General features: G+C 41.9%; 1 protein-coding gene across 2 annotated transcripts in view; it reads right to left on the bottom strand.

Moving 5' to 3' along the window:
• Positions 1–1,406: 1,406 nt before the first annotated feature.
• TNFAIP8L3 (TNF alpha induced protein 8 like 3) overlaps positions 1,407–24,311 on the bottom strand; it is a 124,634-nt gene continuing 101,729 nt past the window's right edge. Inside the window, exons 1-2 of one of the 2 annotated variants that reach the window (XM_040342676.1) lie at positions 18,769–18,823; positions 1,407–2,631 (exon numbers count right to left, since the gene is read on the bottom strand). In XM_040342676.1, coding sequence (XP_040198610.1) covers positions 2,069–2,569 — 501 coding nt within the window. In that variant the 5' untranslated portion in view covers positions 2,570–2,631; positions 18,769–18,823 and the 3' untranslated portion in view covers positions 1,407–2,068. Of the gene's footprint in view, positions 2,632–18,768; positions 18,824–24,311 lie in introns of those variants that run through there. The other variant, XM_040342675.1, reaches the window with a different exon arrangement.

The raw sequence follows: 24,311 nt of genomic DNA, 5'->3' as shown, positions 1-24,311 counted from the left end.
CATAGCCAACCATAAAAGTGATTGGCTGTACGTTCCTATCCTCATGTAGGCACAACCCTGATGCAGCTGTGCATTTGTGTCTACCTGAGAGTGGGGAGATTCAGGAACAACATACCGGTATGTTGTACATTCATGCATGAGTGAATGCAGATGCATTGAAGCATTGGTATTTACACAAGTATAGGGGGTGTACTGTAACTCACTCTTATGGCCAGCTTTATGCTACACCAGTTCTTGAGCTTAAATTAATTTCAATGGCCAGAATAAATTATTATTCTTGCCAATTAAATGAACTGACTCCTGTAAACACACCTAAACCCTTGTAAAAGTGTTAGACGGGTGTTTTTTCTTCCAAAACGCTGCTGCTAGGAGGAAAGACTTCTAATAGAGTTTACAAAATGTTCTGGGTGTATAAGGCCTAAGTATACAGCAATCAAAAATGATTTGCTCTGCGATGATATCTCAATTTTCACAGGAAATATTCGAGCTTTGTAACATAATTACTAAACAATTTAAAGTAGCTTTCAATGCAAATGGCAAAAAACTCTTGGAAGGGTTCATTACCGTTTTGGCAGAGGCAAAGAGAAAGCCTTTGTATTAGTGCCTGGAAATGTCTGTGTGCATGTATCCTTAGAAAAATGTTGTCAACATTTCCACTTTTTCTTATAGATTCTGTAGCCATCTAAAAATTCAAATTGCTTGATTACTTGGATATTACTCCATTTCTGATCTGTTATTTGGTAATATTGTCAGTTTATTTGCAAAGTAGTTTTGTGCTTAAAGCATACCTCCCAACATTTTGAGATGGGAATGAGGGACACCTACTAGCAAACATATGTAGGCATAGGACACGCCACCTGTCGCACCCCCTTAAAGGAGAATTAAGCAAAAAAAGTTAATTAAAGTGCTTTTTTTTTACCACTACTATTCCTTTAAATGGGCTGTTAAAATTTACAAATGCTGCCATTTAGAAATTGGATGAAAGGTTTAGCACTGGGAAACACTTTTTGAAGGATAAAGTGCATTTTATATACAACTATATAGATCAGACCAAAATGAGGGACACATGAGGGACAGAGGGACAGAGGGACATTGTTCCAAATCAGGGACAGTCCCTCGAAACCAGGGACAGTCGGGAGCTATGTTAAAGGATTGTCCCAACAAAACATATTTTTGTTTGAGGCTGGACAATGGTTTTCTTTTGAGAAATTTGGTGATTTTGCGGAAGAGGTCCTAGGCCTACATATCTGCTGTAGCCCTTACCAGTAGGTCCCATTCTGCCTGTAAAGGGTTTACTTTATACTTTGCAGCAAACAGTGGGTGGGTCACCCAAGTATTTAAGGTGGGCATGAACTGTAACTGGCATTATGGAAGGGAGGGGGTGACACAGAACACAAGACTCCATCTTTGACGAGTACATCACTTTTGGATGAACTGCTCCTTTAATATGTAAATAGTCATTCGTTTGTTCTTTTTAATACTTATTCACCCAACCACTGGTATCCCTCCATATAATCAGAATGCGATCTTTGTACATTAAACCTTCTCTGCTTTAGGATTAAGGCCATAAAACCCGATTTTCATGCAGGTAAATCCTTGCTGAAGATTTGCAAATAAACAAAAGGTCATGCAGACTCTTGCATTGCCTTTGCTAAAGTAGTGAACCTATGCACAGAACTATGAAAGAGACTTAAATGGGATTTAAGGACCATCAATGGAGAAGAAAAGACCCATCCATAATAAATACAAACATAAAACTGAAGATTTGTGTTGCATTCCAACTGTTGCACCGTGCTGCAGTTCAGTTTACCCTTTTTAATTGGGTCATGGCAATCTAATGGTTTTATAAGTTGTCAAGTACCTCTGCTTATTTAAGGAAATATAGTTTAATGGATGCAGATGAAGGCCTCGTTCTTTGTATGAATAACAGAAATATGTCCCAAAAACAAAATAAAAAAGGACACCCCATACAGACATCTGCTGTGCTTCAATCTGGCTGCCTGCAATCAACATGTCCATTAAGAAGCCATCTTGTTCACACAGAAAAAAAGATAATGAAGGCAAGTGTTTAAATGATTCTATCATCCAGCAGTTTATTTACTCCCTCGGAAATCCTTTTGAGGTGTGACCTGCAATTCCCTTCAGGGCTGTAGAGAGCAGTAAGGAAATCCATATCAGCAAAATGATTGAAAACTCTGTTAATGCGGCTGTGGGATTTTGGCGTTAGGTGGCGTTGCACTAAATCATGGAGCAGACCTTTGCAATCATGTAGAAGTCCAGAAAGAACATTTTTATCAAACGTGTATTCCACTTCATAGAAACTGACGGCTGTCATAGCGGTCTGATTCAGCTTTTTCCTGAATTTCTCCACAATCTCCAGTTCCTCTGGGCTGAACTGGTTGTTTCTGTACAAAATACCAACTTTTACAGCCACCTTGATAAGGTCCTTTAGGATTTTGTGAGCTTCTTTCTTGTTCCGGACATATTCCTTTGTGGCTTTGAAAAGTTCGTCAAAAATTTCACTGCTGGTGTCATCTATAAGCATATTTGCCATTGTCTTTGTAGCCATTTTGCTGAGAATCTTCTTCTGTGCTTGTACGGCAAAGCTCTTCGAACTGAACAGTTCTGGTCCTGTGTACAGAAAGAAGAAATCAGCACATTATGTTTGTGATGAATACCTGCAAAACATTTCTAATCATAGTATGTATGTATGAAGAAATGTACAATGTTTATAGTGGAAGTACAAGGTCATAAATTGCTTTTCTACTGAATATACAACACTTAGATTTATATAGCAAGTGCAACTGGTCTTATCGAAAAGTAAGGATTATCGTTATAGTGAGACACTGCTGATATTTTTAAAATATACTTATTTAGCATTTAGAGGTAATGAATACAATGTTATTTATTTTTTATTTCCATGAAAAAGGAGATCAACATGTAAATAGTCATATTATGCCCCTTTCACACGATCGGTCCGCTCGAATCCGCCTGTCCAATTTTCAGGCTGATCCGAGCGGGCCACCCATTGACTTCTATGAGCAGGCCGATGTCAGCGGAGATGTGTCCACCGACACCCACCTGCCATCTGATCCGACAAGATCCGCTTAAAACAGACGGATGGCGATATGTTCTCCATCTGTCCAGCAGATTGGATCTGATGAAAAACGGACAGGCTGTCCACTTTCATCTGATCTCCCTATAGAGAACAGCGGGGCTCTGACAGGTCCGTCCCTGCACAGTGAGCGGCGATGGACCTATCATCCGCCGGCTCTGCGGAGATTAACGGAGTGAACCCCCCGCTGAGCTAGCGGAGTCCATCCAGTGAATCCGCTCCGTGTGAAAAGGGGCCTTAAGGTTTGATAAATGTAACCCTTTTTTGGCCGCTAGCGGGGGTTAAAATCGCCCCGCTAGCGTCTGAATAGCGCTGCGAAATTGACGCTAAAGCGCCGCTAAAAATAGCAGCGCTTTACCGCTGACGCACCCACTGCCCCAGTGTGAAAGGGGCCTTACAGTATGGAGTAGTTACTGCATTTTTAGTGTACAAACAGACTTCTTCCCTCTGAAGCAGCCCAAGAAGCAAGTCAGATCACTTAAAGGGTTTAAAAGAAAAATGGGGGGAGGCACCACTCCCTCTAAGGTGTCAATCAAATCCAATGACGCTGGCGCCGGGGCCGAGTCATACACTTGGCGGCTATAGACGCTGAGTGTATGACTCAGGAGCGTGCCCGCAAGGTAACCCCCTCGGGACAGCGCTTCTCCTAGGGGGTTATCCAATGTGGGGAGGAGCCGCAAGAGCCGCCGAGGGCCCCCAGAAGAGGACGATCAGGAACACTGAGCTGCACAGTGGAGGAAATATGACATGTTTGATACTAAAGCTTCGGTTTAAAAAAAACAAAAAAAACACTTCAACTCCTCCATCACAAGAGGCCCGTCTCTGCCCCTCTTTGTCACTTACACAGAGCACAACCCCAAACAATATAACACATTATTATTGGAGTAGTCACATCCTGTAATGTAAATATGAAAACTGGCCAAACTGTTCATCTCCTTCCCCTTAACTTTGTAATTACACCCAATTTACAGAGGGTTACATTTCTGCGCTCAGCATGCTTTCCATCATTGTACAGCACGTGTCTCCAGAAAAGGCCTTCACTGCTAAACATGTAATTATTTCTATTTTCAAAACAGATACTTGAAATATATTACATTCATTCTCAGGAAGTTGTCATGCTTGTGCAGCTGTCTTTTTGAGTAGAAGCTTTTATCTTTATAACAACAGGGAAAGTTGCCGATGATTTTCAGTGGCTGCTTCTGCTCATTGACAGACTGAAAAGCCAGAAAATCGGAAAGAATGGCCTCTGTTAACTATTCAATAAACCAGAAAACTCATATTAGAGGAGTGCTGGATCTATTCCAGCCCAGTCAGAAGGAAGATTCTGTGAAATTCCAGAAGAAAATGTTCCAATTACACTAACCAACAACATTTTGATCATTTTGATAAGAAGTGACGCAACAGAGGAAAGAGACCTTCATGGCCGGATTGTATTCATCACAGTGGTCTCCAAACTGCAGCTCTTGGTCCGGATGTGGCTCTTTGCTTACCTTCATCCGGTCTTTGGAAAAATGTGCCTCCCAGTGATATGAGGGACTATTCCTTCTACTGACAACACTGAGGCAATATTCTTTCCACTGACACCAATGATTGGGCACCATTTTTCCCTCTGACCCCAATTCCTTTCACTGACCCCAACAATGATGGGGCACAAATTCATTCACTGACCCCATTAATGGGGCACTATTCCTTTCACTGACCCCCCTGATGGGGCACAAATCCTTTAATGGGGCACTATTCCTTTCACTGACCCCATTAATGGGGTACTATTCCTTTCACTGACCCCATTGATGGGGCAACTTTTCTATCCACTGACACCAAAGTTGGGGCAACTTTTCTATCCACGGACACCAAAGTTGGGGCAACTTTTCTATCCACTGACACCAGTGACGGGGGCCCCATTTCTTCCACTGACAATGATGAGGCACTATTTATTTCCCCGACACCAATGATGGGGCAATACTCCTACTAACCAAAGGCATTATGACCGACTGACCACCAATCCGGAGACTGTATACTCCCAATGACATTAGGGCATTTTCTACTCCCACTGACCACAGGTTTAAAGGACAGTAAATAGAGACCTCTTTTCTACAGCATAGATGCTCTGGGATTTAAGAGCCCCATTAGCAGACTCAAACATGGTATAATTAATGAATATATCTATTTGCAAGGACCGGGAGAAAAGGGGTTCTGGTAATCCGCAATCTACCCAAACAGCAGAAGGAGGAATTGACCCTCTTATTGGTTTACATGGGCAGCCCAGAAACCACTCCCTACCCACTACCCACACATAGAAAGCATAGGTTGGAAGATCTGACATTATTTTAAAATTATATATGTTACATTTACACATACTACATATTAAATAATATTCAACATACTTACAATACACTGCCAAGGCAATGGATGGATGAGAGGTGAGCAATCTAGGATTCATCCCCAAAAAGTAGACTAAATAGTATTTTGTTTACTAGAGTATATAGGGAGATTTCTAGTTACTTCCTGTCCTAGAAACACAGCTGGAAGTGAGAGACGATTTCTCCATAGCGAGGATTTTCCCTCAACAACTGTTAGCATGACAACTCAAAAATTAGGGTTTCTCATTACTTCCTATACCAGAGACGGTGATCACCAAGACAAAATAGAGAGAGAAAATCTTCCCAGCTGGGACAAAGATATAGGTTCTGCCAACTCACCAGTCTAATCAAAAAGCACTTTTCATTGCTGGAATATATAGTACAGTATATACATTTTTAAGTAAATATATTTCTAAAAGGTGCTATTGACCTGAAATTTTCACCACATGTCGGTAACAATTCATACATAAGAAACCAAAACAAATGGGCGCAGAGTAAGGAAGATTTAAACTAAGACAGCAGCAACCAGCACAAAATTCTCATCTAAAAATGGAACTTTAGTCAGAAAATTATGTCCCACTAGATCACTTTAGATTGGCCCCTTTTGCAGGTATAGCTATGGAAACGTTCAAAATAAGTTACTGTTTAAAATCCAGTAATATCCTATCTCACCCTGCTCTGCACATGCTCAGTTACTCTCCATGTTTAGGCACTGCTGAGTTTATAGAGGTCGATCTTCCGACAGTCTTAAAGTGGAATTAAACCCTTCTATCCTTTACAGCCAAGGAAGCTGCTTCTGTTTGACCTGCAACTGACACGGTGCTGCACATGTGATCAGTTATGCCACCAGCCATTTGATGGTTTGACAGAGAGAGGTTTTCACCGCTCCAGGTGAGCCTTGTAGATAATCAGGGACGGTCGGATTACCAAGGTGCTGGCGATGCACGTAGCAATAGCAATAGGAAGAGGAAGATGGACAGCCAACGCGTTTTGCACTTAACTAGTGCTTAGCCATGACTAAGCACTAGTTAAGTGCGAAACGCGTCGGCTGTCCTGTTTTGTGGTTGCGGTGACTGTACATGTTCCAGTTTGAAAATAAAGACAACTTTCTTTTAAAGTTTTCCCGGAGTGCGGCTGTCTATCTTCCTCTTCCTATTGCTATTGATGGTTTGACAGTTTGCATTTCCAACATTGAAAAAACAGACTTACAGGCTAGATCACCAGGTAAAAATAGAAGAATGAAAGTCTAAAAAAAATAAATGCAGCGACCACATCTTGGAATTGGTAAGCTGCAATAAAACAAATGCTTGCTTTTGGGGTTAACACTGCTTTAAATGCTATATTTTGTATAGGTAGCAGGCGGCTTTATATTTATTTACATGTTCTAGCTGGTTATTATAAAGCCAGTATAGAGACTGGTAGAGTCATGTAACATAGGGGCACAGCTTACTGCTCTGCCTTCCCCTCTGGTGAGAGAGATCAGACTGGCATTGCAGGACGCCAGAATCTGCTGCTTGTACAGCTTATCGCTTTCTTGAAACAAACATCTGCCAGCTTACATCTCTGGCTCTGCATGACCCGGGAATTAAATCCCAAGATGTTAGGAAAAGACACACCTGTCACATTCACACACTATTCCCTTTTATCCGGAATGTTGCCTAATATGTTTAACCACTTCGTTACCGAGCCTGTTTTTCAGATTCAGTGTTTACGAGACTAAAACAGTTTTTTTTGCTAGAATATTACTTAAAACCCCCAAACATTATATATATATTTTTTTCTAACACCCTAGAGAATAAAATGGCAGTCATTGCAATACTTTTTGTCACACCGTATTTGCGCAGCGGTATTACAAGCGCACTTTTTTTGGAAAAAATTCACTTTTTTAAATAAAAAAATAACACAACAATAAATTTGGCCCAATTTTTTTATATATTGTGAAAGATAATGTTACGCCGAGTAAAATGATACCCAACATGTCACGCTTAAAAATTGCGCCCGCTCGTGGCATGGCGTCAAACTTTTACCCTTAAAAATCTTGATAGGCGACGTTTAAAAAATTCTACAGGCTGCATTTTTTGAGTTACAGAGTAGGCTTAGGGCTAGAATTATTGCTCTCGCTCTAACGATCGCGGCGATACCTCACTTGTGTGGTTTGAATACCGTTTTTTTTATATGTCGGCGCTACTCGCGTATACGTTCGCTTCTACGCGCGAGCTCGTCGGGACGGGGCGCTTTAAAAAAAATTTTTTTTGCTTTTCGCATTTATTTTTAATTATTTTACAATTTTTAACACTGAAATAAAAAAAAATAAAAAAATTATCACTTTTATTCCTATTACAAGGAATGTAAACATCCCTTGTAATAGAAAAAAGCATGACAGGTCCTCTTAAATATGAGATCTGGGGTCAAAAAGACCTCAGATCTCATATTTGGGCTTAAATGCAAAAAAAAAAAAAAAAAATTTGGAAATGTCATTTTTTCAAATGACAAAAAAAAAAATGTCTCTTTAAGAGGCTGGGCGGGACTGACGTTTTGACGTCACTTCCGCCCAGCAGAGCTATGGGGGACGGGCGAAGGAGATTTTTCCTTCAGTCTCGTCCCCGCTCAGCTGCCGGATGGTCGCGATCCCCTCCGCCGCTACCGACGGCTCCGGTAAGCGGCGGAGGGCGCGGGACAGCGGCGGGAGGGGGGGGGCCCTCTCCCGCCACCAATAACGGCGATCTCGCGGCGAATTCGCCGCGGAGACCGCCGTTATCGTGTACAGGACCGTCGGCACTAAAGATGGATACTTCAGTTGTGGCAGCAGCTGCTGCCGTTACTGAGATATCCATCTTTAAAAACAGGACGTCATTTGACTATGGGCCAGTAACGAAGTGGTTAAAGGTCCACTAACACAAAGGCTTCTTGTATGGTACATTTTTGGAAGGTTTACACACATGTAATGTAAGTAGAGTAAAACCCTGGTTTGAGAGTAACTTGGTTTGAGAGCGTTTTGTAAGACAAGCAAAATGTTTTAATACATTTTTCCTTGATATACAAGCGATGTCTTGATATAAGAGTAGCGTCATGTTACAAATGAGTACAAAAAAAGAAGAGAGGAGCCTCTAAGTGTAGTAATATGGTTACATTTAATGAAGGGACAACATTTAGAAACTTATTGCCACACTTAGAGGTGCCTCTCTTCTATTTTATACCCTGTAAAAAAAATGCTTTGATATACAAGTGCTTTGGATTACACGAATTACGCTCGCAATCCAAGGTTTTACTGTATTCAATATACCAGATGCTTTCCTCTATTCCACACGCCGTCATTTATACCTTTCTCCACATTTACATGGTGGCCAGGAATAGTGGCAGGATTTTGGACAAATAGTGCACACTGTCAGGGATTTTTTTTATTTAAATGCTCACATGGTTTAGGTCCTTTTCACATAAGCGGTCAGTCAGTTCATTATTGATCCATTATTACATGGAATAAAAATAGACTGCAATATATCCAACTGGGTGGCTACAAGTGGACGGATGTGCGCCAACTTTTGGTTCTACTGAGCGCACAGAAAACTTTGTATCCAGGTCCGCCTTTTATGGACCTGACCGAATGTGGGTGGGTAGGCGGACACATTTCCCTTTACATTTGGCCACTCATAGGAGGTTACATAAGTCCCTTTTTCTCCATCACAAAATGAAAATAAATAATTATATATATATATATATATATATATATATATATATATATATATATATATATATATATGGAAAAAAGGTGAATACCCTGCGCTGCCAATATGAAATAGATGGTAGCTGCTAACACGGCTCGTATGAGGAAAGCAAAAGAGACAAAGGAATATAAATGTGTAGCGCTTAAATGATAATCAATGCTAAAAATCAAATACCAATAAATATAGAAGTATAACACACAAAACAATAATGAATAAATTGTGTTTGAATCATATATGAGTCCCTTTCCATATGAACAAAAATAGTGCCGCGGGTACGTGATGCAAAGTTGTCTGTTATGCCTATTGGCCAATGGCCAGACACAAAAGTTATTGTGATCAACTGCTATTAACCACTTCCATACAGGGCAGTTATACACCCATCCATACCGGGCCTATTCTGGCACTTCTTTCCTACATGTACAAATCATAATTTTTTTGCTAGAAAATTACGCAGAACCCCCAAACATTATATATGTTTTTTTAGCAGACACCCTAGGGAATAAAACGATGGTCATTGAAACATTTTATCTTGCACGCTATTTGCGCAATAATTTTTCAAACGCCTTTTTTTTGGAAAAAAATTGATTCATGAATTAAAAAAATAACAAAACAGTAAAGTTAGCCCAATTTTTTTGTAAAATATGAAATATGATGTTACACCGAGTAAATAGATACCTAACATGTCACGCTTTAAAATTGCGCACACTCATGGAATTGCGCCAAACGTCGGTACTTAAAAATCTCCATAGGCAACGCTTTGAAATGTTTTACAGGTTACCGGTTTAGATTTACAGAGGAGATCTAGTGCTAGAATTGTTGCTGGCACTCTAACGCACGCGGCGATACCTCACATATGTGGTTTAAACGGCGTTTACATATGTCGGCGGGACTTGCGTGTGTGTTCGCTTCTGCGCGCTAGCTACTGGGGACAGGGGCGTTAAAAAAAAATATTTTTTATTTATTTATTTTTTTACATATTTATTTCTTTTTTTTACACTTTTTTTTTTTTTTTTTTTTTTTTTATTATAACTTTTATTCCTATTACAAGGAATGTAAACATCCCTTGTAATAGGAATGTGTGTGACAGGTACTCTTTATGGAGAGATGCGGGGTCAATAAGACCCCACATCTCTCCTCCAGGCTGGAAAGCATGAAATCGGTGAAAAAAAATTCACCGATCTCATGCTTGCTGTTGCTTAGCAGCCGCAATTGCGGCTTTGTTTACTTACGGGGACCCGGGCGTGACGTCATCACATCGCGCCCGGGTCCTCCGACGGTCATAGAGATGACTGGTGACCATCTGGTCACCAGTCATCTCTATGCTTCCTGCCAGCGCCGGACGATTCGTTCTCCGGGCCCCCGATGGCACGGGAGAGCCCGGAGAAGCACCGGATGGTGGCGGGAGGGGGGGGGATGTCCCCTCCCGCCGCCTGTAAGAACGATCTAGCGGCGGAATCGCCGCTATGATCGTTCTTACGTTGTGCAGAATCGCCGGCAGGAGAGAAGGATAGCTGAATGATGCCTCTAGCTGCAGGCATCATTCAGATATCCACCCGCAAAGCCCAGGACGTCACATGACGTCCTCCTGGATCGAGGAGGGGTTCCTGCCGCCGTCATTTCACAATGACGCGGTAGGGAAGTGGTTAAAAAGTTCATCAAAAAAGTCAATCAAGTGAATAGGTGAATGGACAAAATAAAGTGACTTCTCCAATGTGATAATCCCACCACCGAAAGCAATGACATGATCCCCACTTGCACTGTCGCTTTGTACTACTTCACTATTTGGCAGCTAGCCTTGGCTGCACTGTAGCACGTTTATTTTGATGTTACTCACTTATTATGGTATACCATTATCATTCTTTACTATTGTGATTACTATTCAGACTATATTTTTCCATGTATAAGGATTTGCCATATTTCCTCTGCACGTTACCACACTCCCTATTCACAGCGCAGCACTACCCCCCTATTCTTTATTTGCTCCTGGTTTGATACACCATCCAGTGCAGCAGCTGTACCCCTCCCTTTTCCCTATTCCCCCACTCTTGTGGTAAGCGCGGTAATACTCACCCCATCAGTTCTTAAGAAGTTGTTCTGGGTTATTTTATGACCTCCTGGCTGAGTCGTCGTCATGCTCTTGGAGTAATTTTTGTAGGCCGACCACTTCTAGGAAGGTTCACCGATGTTCCAAGTTATCTCCATTTGTGGATAATGTCTCATCCCGTGGTTTACTGAAGTTCAAAAGCCTTACAGTGCAACAGTTGACAGTGCATGTCAGAGCACAAACCAAGCCATGGAGTCCTAGGAATTGTCTGTAGATCCCTGAGACAGTATTGTATCGAGGCACAGATCTGGGGAAGGGTACAGAAACATTTCTGCAGCATTGAAGGTCCCAATGAGCCCAGTGGCCTCCATCATTCTTAAATTGAAGAAGTTTGGAACCATCAGGACTCTTCCTAGAGTGGGCCGCCCCGCCAGTGATCGGGAGAGAAGGGCCTTAGTTAGGGAGGTGACAAAAAACACAATGGTCACTCTGACAGTGCCCCAGTGTTTCTCTGTGAAGAGAGGAAAACCTTCCAGAAGAACAACCATCTCTGCAGCACTCCACCAATCAGGCCTGTATGGTAGAGTGGCCAGACGAAAGACACTCCTCAGTAAAAGGCATGACAGCCTGTGTGGAGTCAGCCAAAAGCCATTTGAAGGACTCTCAGATCATGAGAAACAAAATGATCTGGTCTGATGAAACAAAGATTGAACTCTTTGGCCTGAATGGCAAGCATCATGTCTGGAGGAAACCAGGCACCGCTCGTCACCTGGCCAATACATCCCTACAGCGAAGCATGGTGGTGGCAGCATCATGCTGTGGGGATGATTTTCAGCGGCAGGAGCTGGGAGATTAGGCAGGCTTGAGGGAAAGATGAATGCAGCAATGTACAGAGACATTCTTAATGAAACCTGCTCCGGAGCGCTCTGGACCTCAGACTGGGGTGAAGGTTCATCTTCCAACAGGACAATGACCCTAAGCACACAGCCAAGATAACAAAGGAGTGGCTACGGGACAACTCTGTGAATGTCCTTGAATGACCCAGCCAGAGCCCAGACTTGAACCCCATTGAACGTAAAATGGCTATGCACAGACGCTCCCCATCCAACCTGATGGAGCTTGAGAGGTACTGCAAAGAAGAATGGGAGAAACTGCCCAAAAATAGGTATGCCAAGCTTAAAAACACTTGAAACTGTAATTGGTGCAAAAGGTGCTTCAACAAAGTAATAAGCAAAGGCTGTGAATACTTACGTACATGGGATTTTTTTCATTTTTAATAAATCTGCAAATATTTCAAAACAAACTTCTTTCACATTGTCATTATGAGGTGGTATTTGTAGAATTTTGGGAGGAAATAAGGAATTTAATCAATTTTGGAAAAAGGCTGTAACAACAATATGTGGAAAAAGTGAAACACTGTATGTCATGTAACATCCGTTTCTGTTCTGATCTACATCACCAGGGGTTTAGTCTAGGATCCCCAGCTGAGATAGAACAAAGGGAGCCTGTGTGAAAAGGGCCTTTATATACAGTGCTTTGAAAAAGTATTCATACCCCTTAAATTTTTCCACATTTTGTCATGTTACAACCAAAAACGTAAATGTATTTAATTGGGGTTATATGTGATGGACCAACAAAAAGTGGCACATAATTGTAAAATGGAAGGAAAATGATAAATGGTTTTCTAAATTTTTAACCACTTCAGCCCCGGACCATTTTGCTGGTCAATGACCGGGCCACTTTTTGCGATTCGGCACTGCGTAGCTTTAACTGACAATTGCGTGGTCGTACGACGTGGCTTCCAAACAAAATTGGCGTCCTTTTTTTCCCACAAATAGAGCTTTCTTTTGGTGGTATTTGATCACCTCTGCGGTTTAAATTTTTTGTGCTATAAACAAAAATAGAGCGACAATTTTGAAAAAAAAAATGAATATTTTTTGCTATAATAAATATCCCCCAAAAATATATATAAAAATATATATTTTTTTCCTCAATTTAGGCCGATACGTATTCTTCTACATTTTTTTTTTTACGAAAAATAATCGCAATAAGCGTTCGTTTGGCTTGCGCAAAAGTTATAGCGTCTACAAAATAGGGGATAGATTTATGGCATTTTTATTAATATTTTTTATTTTACTAGTAAGGCGGCGATTTGCGATTTTTTATCGGTACTGCGACCTTACACATTTTTGGCACCATTGGCATTTTTATAGCGATCAGTGCTATAAAAATGCATTGATTACTGTAAAAATTTCACTGGCAGGGAAGGGGTTAATTATGTTCCTTTGTTGTGTTCTAACTGAATGGGGGGTGGGACTGACTGGGGAAATTACAGATCGCTGTTCATACATTGTATGAACATGCGATCAGTCATTTCTCCCCCCGACAGGACCGGGAGCTGTGTGTAATGAGCAATCACGCCCCTAGTGGCTGAAATGCAAAATCACGTAATATTACGTGATTTTGCGCAGCCGAGCCGACCTGCCGCCATAAAACTACAGTGGGCGGTCGGCAAGCAGTTAATAAATACTGTATTTATCGGCGTATACCGCGCACTTTTTTGCCCTTAAAATCAGGGCAAAATCGTGGGTGCGCGATATACGCCGATATTCGCTTTCTGCGCTGTGTTTGAATGCCGCCGACGCTGGCATATACCGAGCGCAGTACACTTGGGTACACTCAGCCAGGCTCGGCTCCCCTCGCGGTTATGCAAGAGGAGCCGAGCGTGCCCGAGTGTACTGCGCTCGGTATATGTCATCGTTGTTGGCGGCGTTCAAACACAGCGCGGGAAGCGGGGATCAGCTCAGAGACAGCGCGGGAGAAGCGGAGAGAACACCACGAAGGCCGCAGACGGACGCCGGGCAAGACACCAAAACTGTAAGTAATAAAACATTTTTTCCCAGGAATTTCACGTCTAGATTAGGAGTGCACGCTATACGCCGGTGCGTGCTATAGGCAGATTAATACGGTATCTGAAAAGTGTGGCGTGCATTTGTATTCAGCCCCCTTTACTGTGATACCCAAACTAAATTCTAGTGCAACCAATTGTTTTCAGAAGTCACCTAATTAGTAAATAGAGTCCACTTGTGTGTAATTTAATCTCAGTATGAAATACAGCTGTTCTGTGAAGCCCTTAGAGGTTTGTTAGAGAACTATAGTGAACAAACAGCATCATGAAGGCCCAGGAACACACCAGACAGGTCAGGGATAACATTGTGGAGAAGTTTAAAGCAGGGTTATGTTATAGAAAAAAAATCCAAAACTTTGAACATCTCACAGAGCATTGTTCAATCCATCATCTGAAAATGGAAAGAGTATGGCACAACTGCAATCCTACCAAGACATGGTCGTCCACCTAAACCGATAGGCCATGCGAGGAGAGCATTAATCAGAGAAGCAGCCAAGAGGCCCATGATAACTCTGGAGGAGCTTCAGAGATCCACAGCTTAGGAGAGAGAATCTGTCCACAGGACAACTATTAGTCGTGCACTCCACAAATCTGACCTTTATGGAAGAGTGGCAAGAAGAAAGCCATAAGAAGTCCAGTTTGCAAGAAGCCATGTGGGGGACACAGCAAACATGTAGAATGTTGATGAGACCAAAATTTCTATGGTTAAAAAAAAACAAAAAAACTCCATTGGAATCCACGTGTCCAGCATCATGCATGTAGATAGGGGGCCGGATGCATCGATTAAGGGGGTGGCACCCCTGTGCCCTGTATGGATGGGCCATCACTGGAGAGTACTATGATTCGTTTTTTCTCTTTTTGAGCTATTGTGGATTTGGAATGCAACTGATTTTTAACCCTTCCACGCCTGTGAGCTGCATCCGAGGAGGAGTGGTGGAACCCTATTCATTTTTGTATCCAAAAGCATTTGTAGACTTTCTTTGAGAGGCCCACTTATGAAGGTAAGCAATATAGGCACAAAGGGTGGGAGTGCACATCGTGAAGACGTTGTCAGAGTTGTTGTGTTGAGTGTCCAGTGTGCCCCTGTGCCTTTAAGGAGGACTGGCTCCAGGCTCACCTACCCTCGATCTATCCATGAGATAATTTGGTTGGCAGAAGATTGGCTGGGGAGTTGAGCTGGGAATTTTCTTTCTTTGATTTTTTTTGCATGTGTTGCCCCTCCATGTGCTCCTTGCTGTGAAGGCCAGGTAAAGGTGGGGGCACTGGGCAGTTATTTGTTATTGGAGTTTTTGGGATTATCACTGAAGATTGAGGCTGCAAATTTTTTATGCAGTTTGAACGGTATACATGGGCAGGGATGGACTGGCCATAGGGACTACAGGGAGTTTCCCTGTGGGCCGATGGCTCAGTGGGCCTTTTTTTTTAAAACAGAGATGCTGCTTGGAAGACTTTTTTTTTTTTTTTTTAACAGTAATGGAAGACTTTTTTTTTAATGCCCTGGCAGCGCCCCAGTGTAAAAGCACTCAAGCTTTCACACTGGGGCTGTAGCGGAAGCGCTTTTCAAGGGCTTTACAGGCGCTATTTTTAGCCCAAAAGCGCCTAAAAAACGCCTCAGTGTAAAAAGGGGTCCTACACTCACCCCCTCTCTTTTACACTCACTCTCTTTTTCTTACACTCACCCCCCTCTCTCACCCCCTTTCCCTCAACCCTCCCTCTCTCTCTCTCATTCCCCTCTCTCTCACCCTCTCATGATATACAATAATGGATGTAGGGGCCTTTTGGTGGGCGTGATTTTTCAGGGGGTGGGGGCAGCGTTTTATTGAATTAAAGTGGGCCGGTCTGGATGAAGTCCAGGGCCAAATTTTTGTCCCAGTCCAGCCCTGTACATGGGGACTGTTTTTGGATTACCGAACATTTATATTATATATATATTTTTATCACTTTTACTTCAATAAGAGATTTTGTATGATTTATATATTCATTAGTGCCGCACTGTCACTTATCTTTTGTTCTTATTACTACTGGTGTGAAGCACTGTTGAGTGCTGGTTAGCCAGAGGCGATTCAGTTTGCAGATGTTGCGCTATACAAGTTTCTCACTCACACTCACTATTTTGGGTATTGTAGTAGGCATAATTGTGCATGCAGTGATTTTATATTACATACATTGTATAATCTGATTGTACAATTTCCTTTAGATGTAAATGATTCACAACACATTCACTTACAGAATACTGTTCTAGCTCTTCACCCAGCTGTTGATATGTAATGAAGATATTTCTCTAACAACCCTTTTAAATCAGAATAAATAAAGGTAGGGGACCTAGCGGGATCATCATTATAGCACAAGGCTTTCTGCTGACAAAGTCCAGTAAAGGCGCCGATATATGATGATGAATGTGAGACACTGCACACTCCATGTACCCAACTTGCATATAAACAGCAGAAGGGGTCCTATTTAATGACCCACCACCCACCTGGTGCAGGCAGGTAGACACAAAGTTTCTTCTAGTTATTAAGAGAACTTCTTTGTGTCCTTATTTACAAAGGCAGACTTTAGTGTAGATGGGGCTAGATGTATTTCCCAGATAATTAATGTCTCAGAGATGGCTTGTCAAGCTGCTCCGATCAGTTTCTCTAGAAAAAGAATGCTAATGGACACCCAGAAGGATGGCACCCGCCACCCCGTGGCATTTGGAGAAAAAAAGAGCTAGTTTTAAATGCATATTCGTTAAGCAGCTAGGAAGTGTTCCAGGGTTGTCATTAAATTAAATGAACAGCAATATGGACCACATTACCACAACAATAAGAATTTCAAATATTAAATAGCTGCATTGTTTTTCACAACAGAAGATATACAGTTGTGCTCATAAGTTTACATACCCTGGCAGAATTTATGATTTCTTGGCCATTTTTCAGAGAATATTAATGAGAACACAAAAAACATTTTTCCCTCATGGTAAGGCTCCATTCACATCTCCGCGACAAGCAACGCCGCGTACGCAGCGTATTTTGCCGCAGATAGTGTATCTTTTTTTTTTTTTTTTTCAAATTCTTCCCATTGCTGTCAATGGGCGAACGCCAATGTCGCCTGAAAAAAAGGGTCCGGGACTTTTTTTCAGGCGAGAGGCGTACGGCGTCTATGAGATGTGAACCATCTCCATAGACAGCAATGGGAATTTCCCCCTCTAGCGGCACAATCGTCCGGCGTCGGGCGTTTTTTGCCTAGATGTGAATGGAGACTTAGGCCTCATACACACGATAGAATCCATCCGCTGAAAAATCCCAGCGAATGGGTTTTAGCGGATAGATCCTATGGTGTGTACACTCCAGCGGATCTGTTTCCGCGGATATTTATCCCCTGGGATGGATTTCCAGCGGATAAATATTTGATGACATGCTATCAAATCTATCCGCTGGAATCCATCCCAACGGATGGATCCGCTGGTCTGTACAGACTCACCGGATCCATCCGTCCGAAGGGATCCCCCGCATGCGTCGTAATGATTCGACGCATGCGTGGAATTCCTTATATGACAGCATCGCGCACGTCGCCGCGTCATAATCGCGGCGACGGCTCGACACGTCATCGCCAGAGGATTTCGGCGCGGATTTCGATTCGATGGTGAGTACACTCCATCACATGGAAATCCGCGCAAATCCTCGAGAGGATTTATCCGCGGATACGGTCCGCTGGACCGTATCCGCGGATAAATCCTCTCGTGTGTATGGGGCCTTAGTGTTTGGCTGAAGCCATTTATTATCAATCAACTGTGTTTACAATTTTTAAACCATAATGGCAACAGAAACTACCCAAATGAACCTGATCAAATTTTTTTCATACCCTGGTGATTTTGGCCTGATTGGTTTGATGCTGTATCCACCTAGGTGAGTATGGATGTTTTTTTGTTTTTTTCAAAACCTGCACCTCCCCTTTAACCACTTGCCAACAGCATAATACCGTTATACGGAAGCAAAGTGGCTCTCCTGTGCTCGATCATGTACCTAAGTAAGTGATCCAGCACTTCCAGGTAGGGCTCAAGCCAATCAGCAGGGGCTGGCCAATGGAGCAATGTTAAAGGCACCCCAATAGTTTATGATAAAAGCCAACTCTTTCAAATCCATAAACATAAGTTCAATGATGTAAGCTTACTAGTCCATACTTCTAACTGGGGCATGGCAATAACCCTTTAGACAAGCATGTGTAGATTACTACAACAAGTAATAAAAGTAAAGCAAATACATACATGTGCTATTACAGCACTAGTAATGTCCACAAGGCAGGTGGCATACAGCCACCCTGCGGTATAGTAAAAAAAGTATAGCCAACATAAGTCTAAAGCCTGGTACACACAGAGATTATCAGAGGGTTAACCAGGCATTTATTGTTGCATACTAGTCTCCATATGGAAAATGAAGAGGTTACTAAAGTCACAAAAATCCTTGCATGACAGAATAAAAATTCAAAGGTGATGTCATGTATTGTATTTTAGGACGAAGACTGTACTGTTTAAATGAAAATCGTACAATCTGATATCGTATGAGAAAAATGTTGCGTTTGTTCCTTCGGATAATATTGAATGAACTGTGGTGATCAACTCTCAAAAGTTGTGTACTAACCATCAAATTATCATATGATCGATGCAAAAGCGGTATTTTTCGTCCGATTTTCTGATCGTGTGATTTTCCGAATCCTATAAAGAATATGGAAATTACCAATGGAAATTAAATATCATTATGACAAAGCCAGCATTATGTGTGTCAAAAATCATTTAGACAATAGGCAACTGTCAGATTTCAGCTAATGATCTATTCACTTCCAAAAGCAGTTGAGCACACTGCAATGCAACCAGTAGCATAAGACACCACCCTAAAACTGTAATATATACCGTGCAAGAAAGACTACAATTATGTGTTTGATTAAAAATGCTAAGCCTTCTGTGTAAGTTTGGTTGGAAGAAGTTGACATCTTCTGAGGCCTCGTACACACGACCGAGTTTCTCGGCAAAAACCAGCAAGAAACTTTCTGGGAGATATTTTTTGCAGAGGAAACCGGTCGTGTGTACATTTTCGTCGAGGAAACTGTCGAGAAACTCGACGAGCCAAAAAGAGAGCAAGTCTCTATTTCCTCGACGGGAGTCTCAAATTGGCTCGTCGAGTTCCTGGTCGGGCTGGTTTCCGACGAGAAACTTGAGCGTGTGTATGTTAAGAAACCCGCGCTTGATCATAATAAAGTATAAGACGGGAGTAAAAGTAGCATTTGTAATGGAGATAACACATTTTTCAAGCTGTAACAGACTGAAAAGTGCAAATCGTCTCTTACCAAACTTTTACTTAACACGCAAACACATGAGATTAGCAAAACCAGCCCCAAGAGTTTAGCCAGTGGAATCGAACTTCCCCTGCCGTTGTATGTCACCGCGTTTGAGAACGAGGAGATTTTGTCTTGACAGTGTGTACGCAAAGAAAGCTTGTCGAGTTCCTTGACAAGCCTAACAAGGAACTCGTCGAGGAAAACGATGTGTTTCGCCCGTGGAGTTCCTCGGTCGTGTGTACGAGGCCTAATATGTGTTATCTACACAAACAAGCCATCAGTCCCACTGAACAGCACAAATTTCAATAACCAGAATCTTGTATATTGTCAGAAATGCAGGTGAATTGACTGCACTTCTTTATTGATGAAAAGTCCTCATGTGGAGCGGGGTAACATCTTATATGGGTACATTAAAATTGTGCCAATGCCTTCAGTAACATGGTCAACACTAAAGAAAGCCAGCATCTGCATTTTTCCGCAAAGGCAAGGGTTTCAACCCCTCTACTACTAGTAACATAAATCCATGTTAAAATTCATGCTGGTATATACAAACATTTGATACAACATCTACTATAAGCCTTCTTTAAGCTGGCCATAGGAATCAAAGATGTTCAGGCATACAAGAACAGTCGATTAACCTCACAATGTCTTAATTTTGGCTACGCGGCAACACTCTGGTCCATGTTTAGGCAATGTGAAAAGGAGGAAGGCGGTGTAGCTCTTATGCTACAGACAGTCCCAGAGATGCACTATCATTGGGTAAACAGTAATGGGACAAGGTTTCCTAACCTCTCAACCCAAGAGCAGGATCTGACTGCTAGGATGGTCTAAAGCTGCATCTTCAGATTTAAATGGGTATTTAAGAACAAAATTGTTCCACCTCCTGGAACAGGGTCTGGTGCATTTATACCAAATGTAAAATATTACACCACATATCTCCAGCTTTTAAGAGCCATCTGGGAATCCTAACTATATACACACAGTGAGAAAAATATTTATTTCATCCCTTGCAGATTTTGTAAATTTGCCCAATTACAAATAAATTAAGGGTCTATACATTTTTTTTCATATGTGTATTTTAAATGATAGAGACAGATTATTATCCAAAATGCAGAAAAAAAAACACCACATGATTCAAATGCTATAAATGGAGTTTCAGTTCAGTGAGTGAAATAAGTATTCGATCTCCAAGCAAAACATGACTTGGTGAAGAAACCCTTATTGTCAAGCAGAGGTAAGACATTTCTTGTAGTTGGTTAACAGGTATGCACACATCTCAGGAGGGATTTTGGTCCACTCTTCTTTACAGATCTTCTCTAAATCCTTAAGGTTTCTTGGCTGTCGCTTGGCAACTTGAAGTTTCAGCTCCCTTCATACATTTTCTATAGGATTAAGGCCTGGAGACTGACTAGACCACTCAATGACCTTAATGTGCTTCTTCTGGAGTCACTCCTTTGTTGCCTTGGTGGTATGTTTTGGGTCATGGTCAAGCTGGAAGACCCATCCACGACCCATCTTCATTATTCTGGCTGAGGAAAGAAGGATCTCATCCAAGATTTTACGATACACGTCCCAGTCCATTGGTACCTCAATGCAGCAAAGTTGGTCTGTACCTTTAGAAAAGAAATGGCCCCAAAGCATAATGTTTCAACCTCTGTGCTCGACTGTAGGAATGGTATTCTTAGGGTCATAGTGAGCATTTTTCTTCTTCCAAACAAGGCAAGTCGAGTTAATGTCAAAGAGCTTAACTTTGGTCTTTTCTGACCACAGAACATTCTCCCAATCCTTATCTGAATCATTTGGATGTTTATTGGCAAACTTCAGTTGGACCTCTACATGTGCTTTCTTGAGGAAGGGGGCCCTACAGGCACTGCAAGATTTCAATCCATGGCAGCATACTGCGTTAGCAATGGTTTGTTTGGTCCCAACTGCCTAGGACTGATCCCTCACCTTTCTCATGGTCATCCTTACCCCATGAGGTGAAAATTTTACATGGAGCATCAGAGCAAGGGCGATTGATGATTATTTTGTATTTCTTCCATTTGCAAATAATTGCTCCAACAGTTGTCTCCTTCTCACCAAGCTTCTTGCTGATGGTCTTGTAGCTCATTCCAGCCTTGTGCAGGTCTACAATCTTGTCCCTGACATCATTTGACAGCTCTTTGGTCTGGCCCATGATGGTGAGGTTTGAATGGAAGAAAGATTCTGTGAACAGATTTCTTTTATACACATAACGAGGAGTTGTTAGGAGCACCTTCTTAAATTTACAGGGCTCTCTGTGTACCACATGAGCACATACAGGGGTGTCAAACTGGCCGCCCTCCAGCAGTTGCAGAACTACAAGTCCCATCATGCCTCTGCCTGCGGGAGTCATGCTTGTAAGTCTTGCAATGTCTCATGGGACTTGTAGTTCTGTAACAGCTGGAAGGCTGCCAGTTTGACACCTGTGCGCTAGTCTGTGGGAGGCAGAAATATTGTTGGTTTGGGATTAAATACTTATTTTACTCACTGAACTGCAACTCCATTTATAAAACGTGTATCATGTTTTTTTCTGGATTTTTGCTTGTTATTCTGTCTCTATCATTGAAATACACCTACTATAATAATTATAGACCCTTCGCTCCTTTGTAAATGGGCAAATGTACAAAATCTGCAGGGGATCAAATAATTCCCCCCCCCCACTTTGTAAAATATATATCTCACACATACACATCTCTCATATATATATATATATATATATATATATATATATATATATATATATATATATATATATATATATATATATATTACTGTGGAATTAGTGGAAATAGATATGTATAATTACTATATGGTATTAGCAGATACTCCAGTTATTTCAGGAGGTCATAATACTAGATATATGGAGAGTACAGATTCTTATGTGATGATCATCTAATTATAACCCAATAACTGCTGGGACATGTAAAGCTGCTCTCAGTCTTCTCTAATACTGCACTGAGCTTTATATTAAACTGCCATCAGATGAATTTGAAAGACTTTATAGATCAGCAGGCAGCGTATTGATTGGTGATGCAGTGGAGATGGTGATGGGCAGGTCAGGGTGGTACATACATATAAGGACACTGCGGGTGCACTGCAGAAGGATGCTGTGCAGTAAGATTTGTATAATTGTGTAGTTCTATAAGGCAGCTGAACTCCAACTCTGGTAAATCCTCTATAATCACACATGAAGGAATCCTTCAAGCCTAAGCTGTAATCTCCGATTCTTTATTCATGTCTTTCTGAGGATGATTGCACAAGTTCTCTCCTCCTTACGCAGTATAAGAGTGTTTCCAAACTATTCACAGCATTGGAAATGTCTGTCAAAGCACTCCAGCTGCACACACATTAAAAACAATTAATCAACACACTAATTAAACCAGTATTTTCAAAATGCTTTTACTATATAGCAACAGGACACTAGCGATATATGTTATTATTGTTTTATGAATGTATAGCGCTAGTAGAGACTTGCACATTATTCATTAAAGCGGTGTCAAGGGCAAAAGCTTGGAGATTGCTGTAATCTATAGAAATTAGGGTTATTATAGAATAAAATTATTTAAGAAAAAAACTGCAATGATTTTACATCCATTCAGATTTTGACCAAAGATTGAGGTGTAAATGGAAATGTCATTCAAATTGTACAGAGCACAAAACTAAGCAGTAGACAGCCAGCCAGGTATTATCACAATAAGGGAGATCTACGAAAACTGGAGCACTCAGAATCTGGTACAGCTGTGCATGGAAGTCAACAAGCGTCTAACTTCAGCCTGTTCAATTAAAGAGGAACTGAAGTCTGCGCACATATAGGTAGATTCACAAAGAGTTAGGCCGGCTTAATCTAAAGATAAGCCGACCTAACTCTGAATCTAAGCCGACCTATGTTTAAGTGTATTCTCTAACAGAGATACACTTAAACATATCTAAGATAGGACGGCTTGCGCCGTCCTATTTTAGATTGCAATGTTTTGGCTTACCGCTAGGTGGCGCTTACATTGCGGCCGGCCTAGATTATGTAAATGAGAATTTACGACGATTCCCGAACGAACGCGAGCCCGCCGCAGTCGATTAACGTCGTTTCCGTACGCGATAGGCCGCCTAAAGTTATTCCACCTATGAGGTGGAATAACAATGTTAAGTATGGCCGCCGTGAGGTTCAAATTTTTTACGTCGTTTGCGCAAGTCGTCCGCGAATCGGGATTTACGTACGCGTCGAAATCAATAGGCCCGTACGGCCTACTTAGCCGCAATGCGCACTGGGAAATGTAGTCGCCCGGCGCATGCGCAGTGTAAAAAAACTTCAAAAAACTTGAGGTCAAGCCTCATTTCCATACTACACGCCCCCCTCCCAGTCATTTTAATTAGGCGCGCTTACGCCCGCTCGTTTTAGGCTACGCCGCCGAAAATTTGAAGGTAAGTGGTTTGAGAATCACTAAATAGCCTAAATAATTTACAGTGGTGTAGCCTAAAAAGACTAGGCTAGGCCGTCCTAATTTTAGGCCATTGTATGTGAATCTACCCAATAATTTGTAATAAACACATAGGGCCAGATTCACAAAGGTTAGCGGATCTTTAGATCCGTGTAACCTATGTGTTTTAAGATCCGCCCTCGCAAGTTTGTGAGGAAAGTGTCAAATTCACAACACACTTACCTCCAAACTTGCGACGGTCGGATCCTAACTCCCCCGGCGGAATTCTAATTCCGCGGCTGGGGGAGTGTACTATTTAAATCAGGCGCGCTCCCGCGCCGATTTAAATACGCATGCGCCGTCCGGGGAATTTCCCGGCGTGCATTGCTCCCACTGACGTCAATAGGACGTCAGTG

This window comes from Rana temporaria, chromosome 3, assembly GCF_905171775.1.
Source record: "Rana temporaria chromosome 3, aRanTem1.1, whole genome shotgun sequence".
In the NCBI taxonomy this organism is placed as follows: Eukaryota; Metazoa; Chordata; class Amphibia; order Anura; family Ranidae; genus Rana; species Rana temporaria.
The sequence above is the reverse complement of the archived record's forward strand: the minus strand, read 5'-3'. Positions and strand labels throughout refer to the sequence as shown.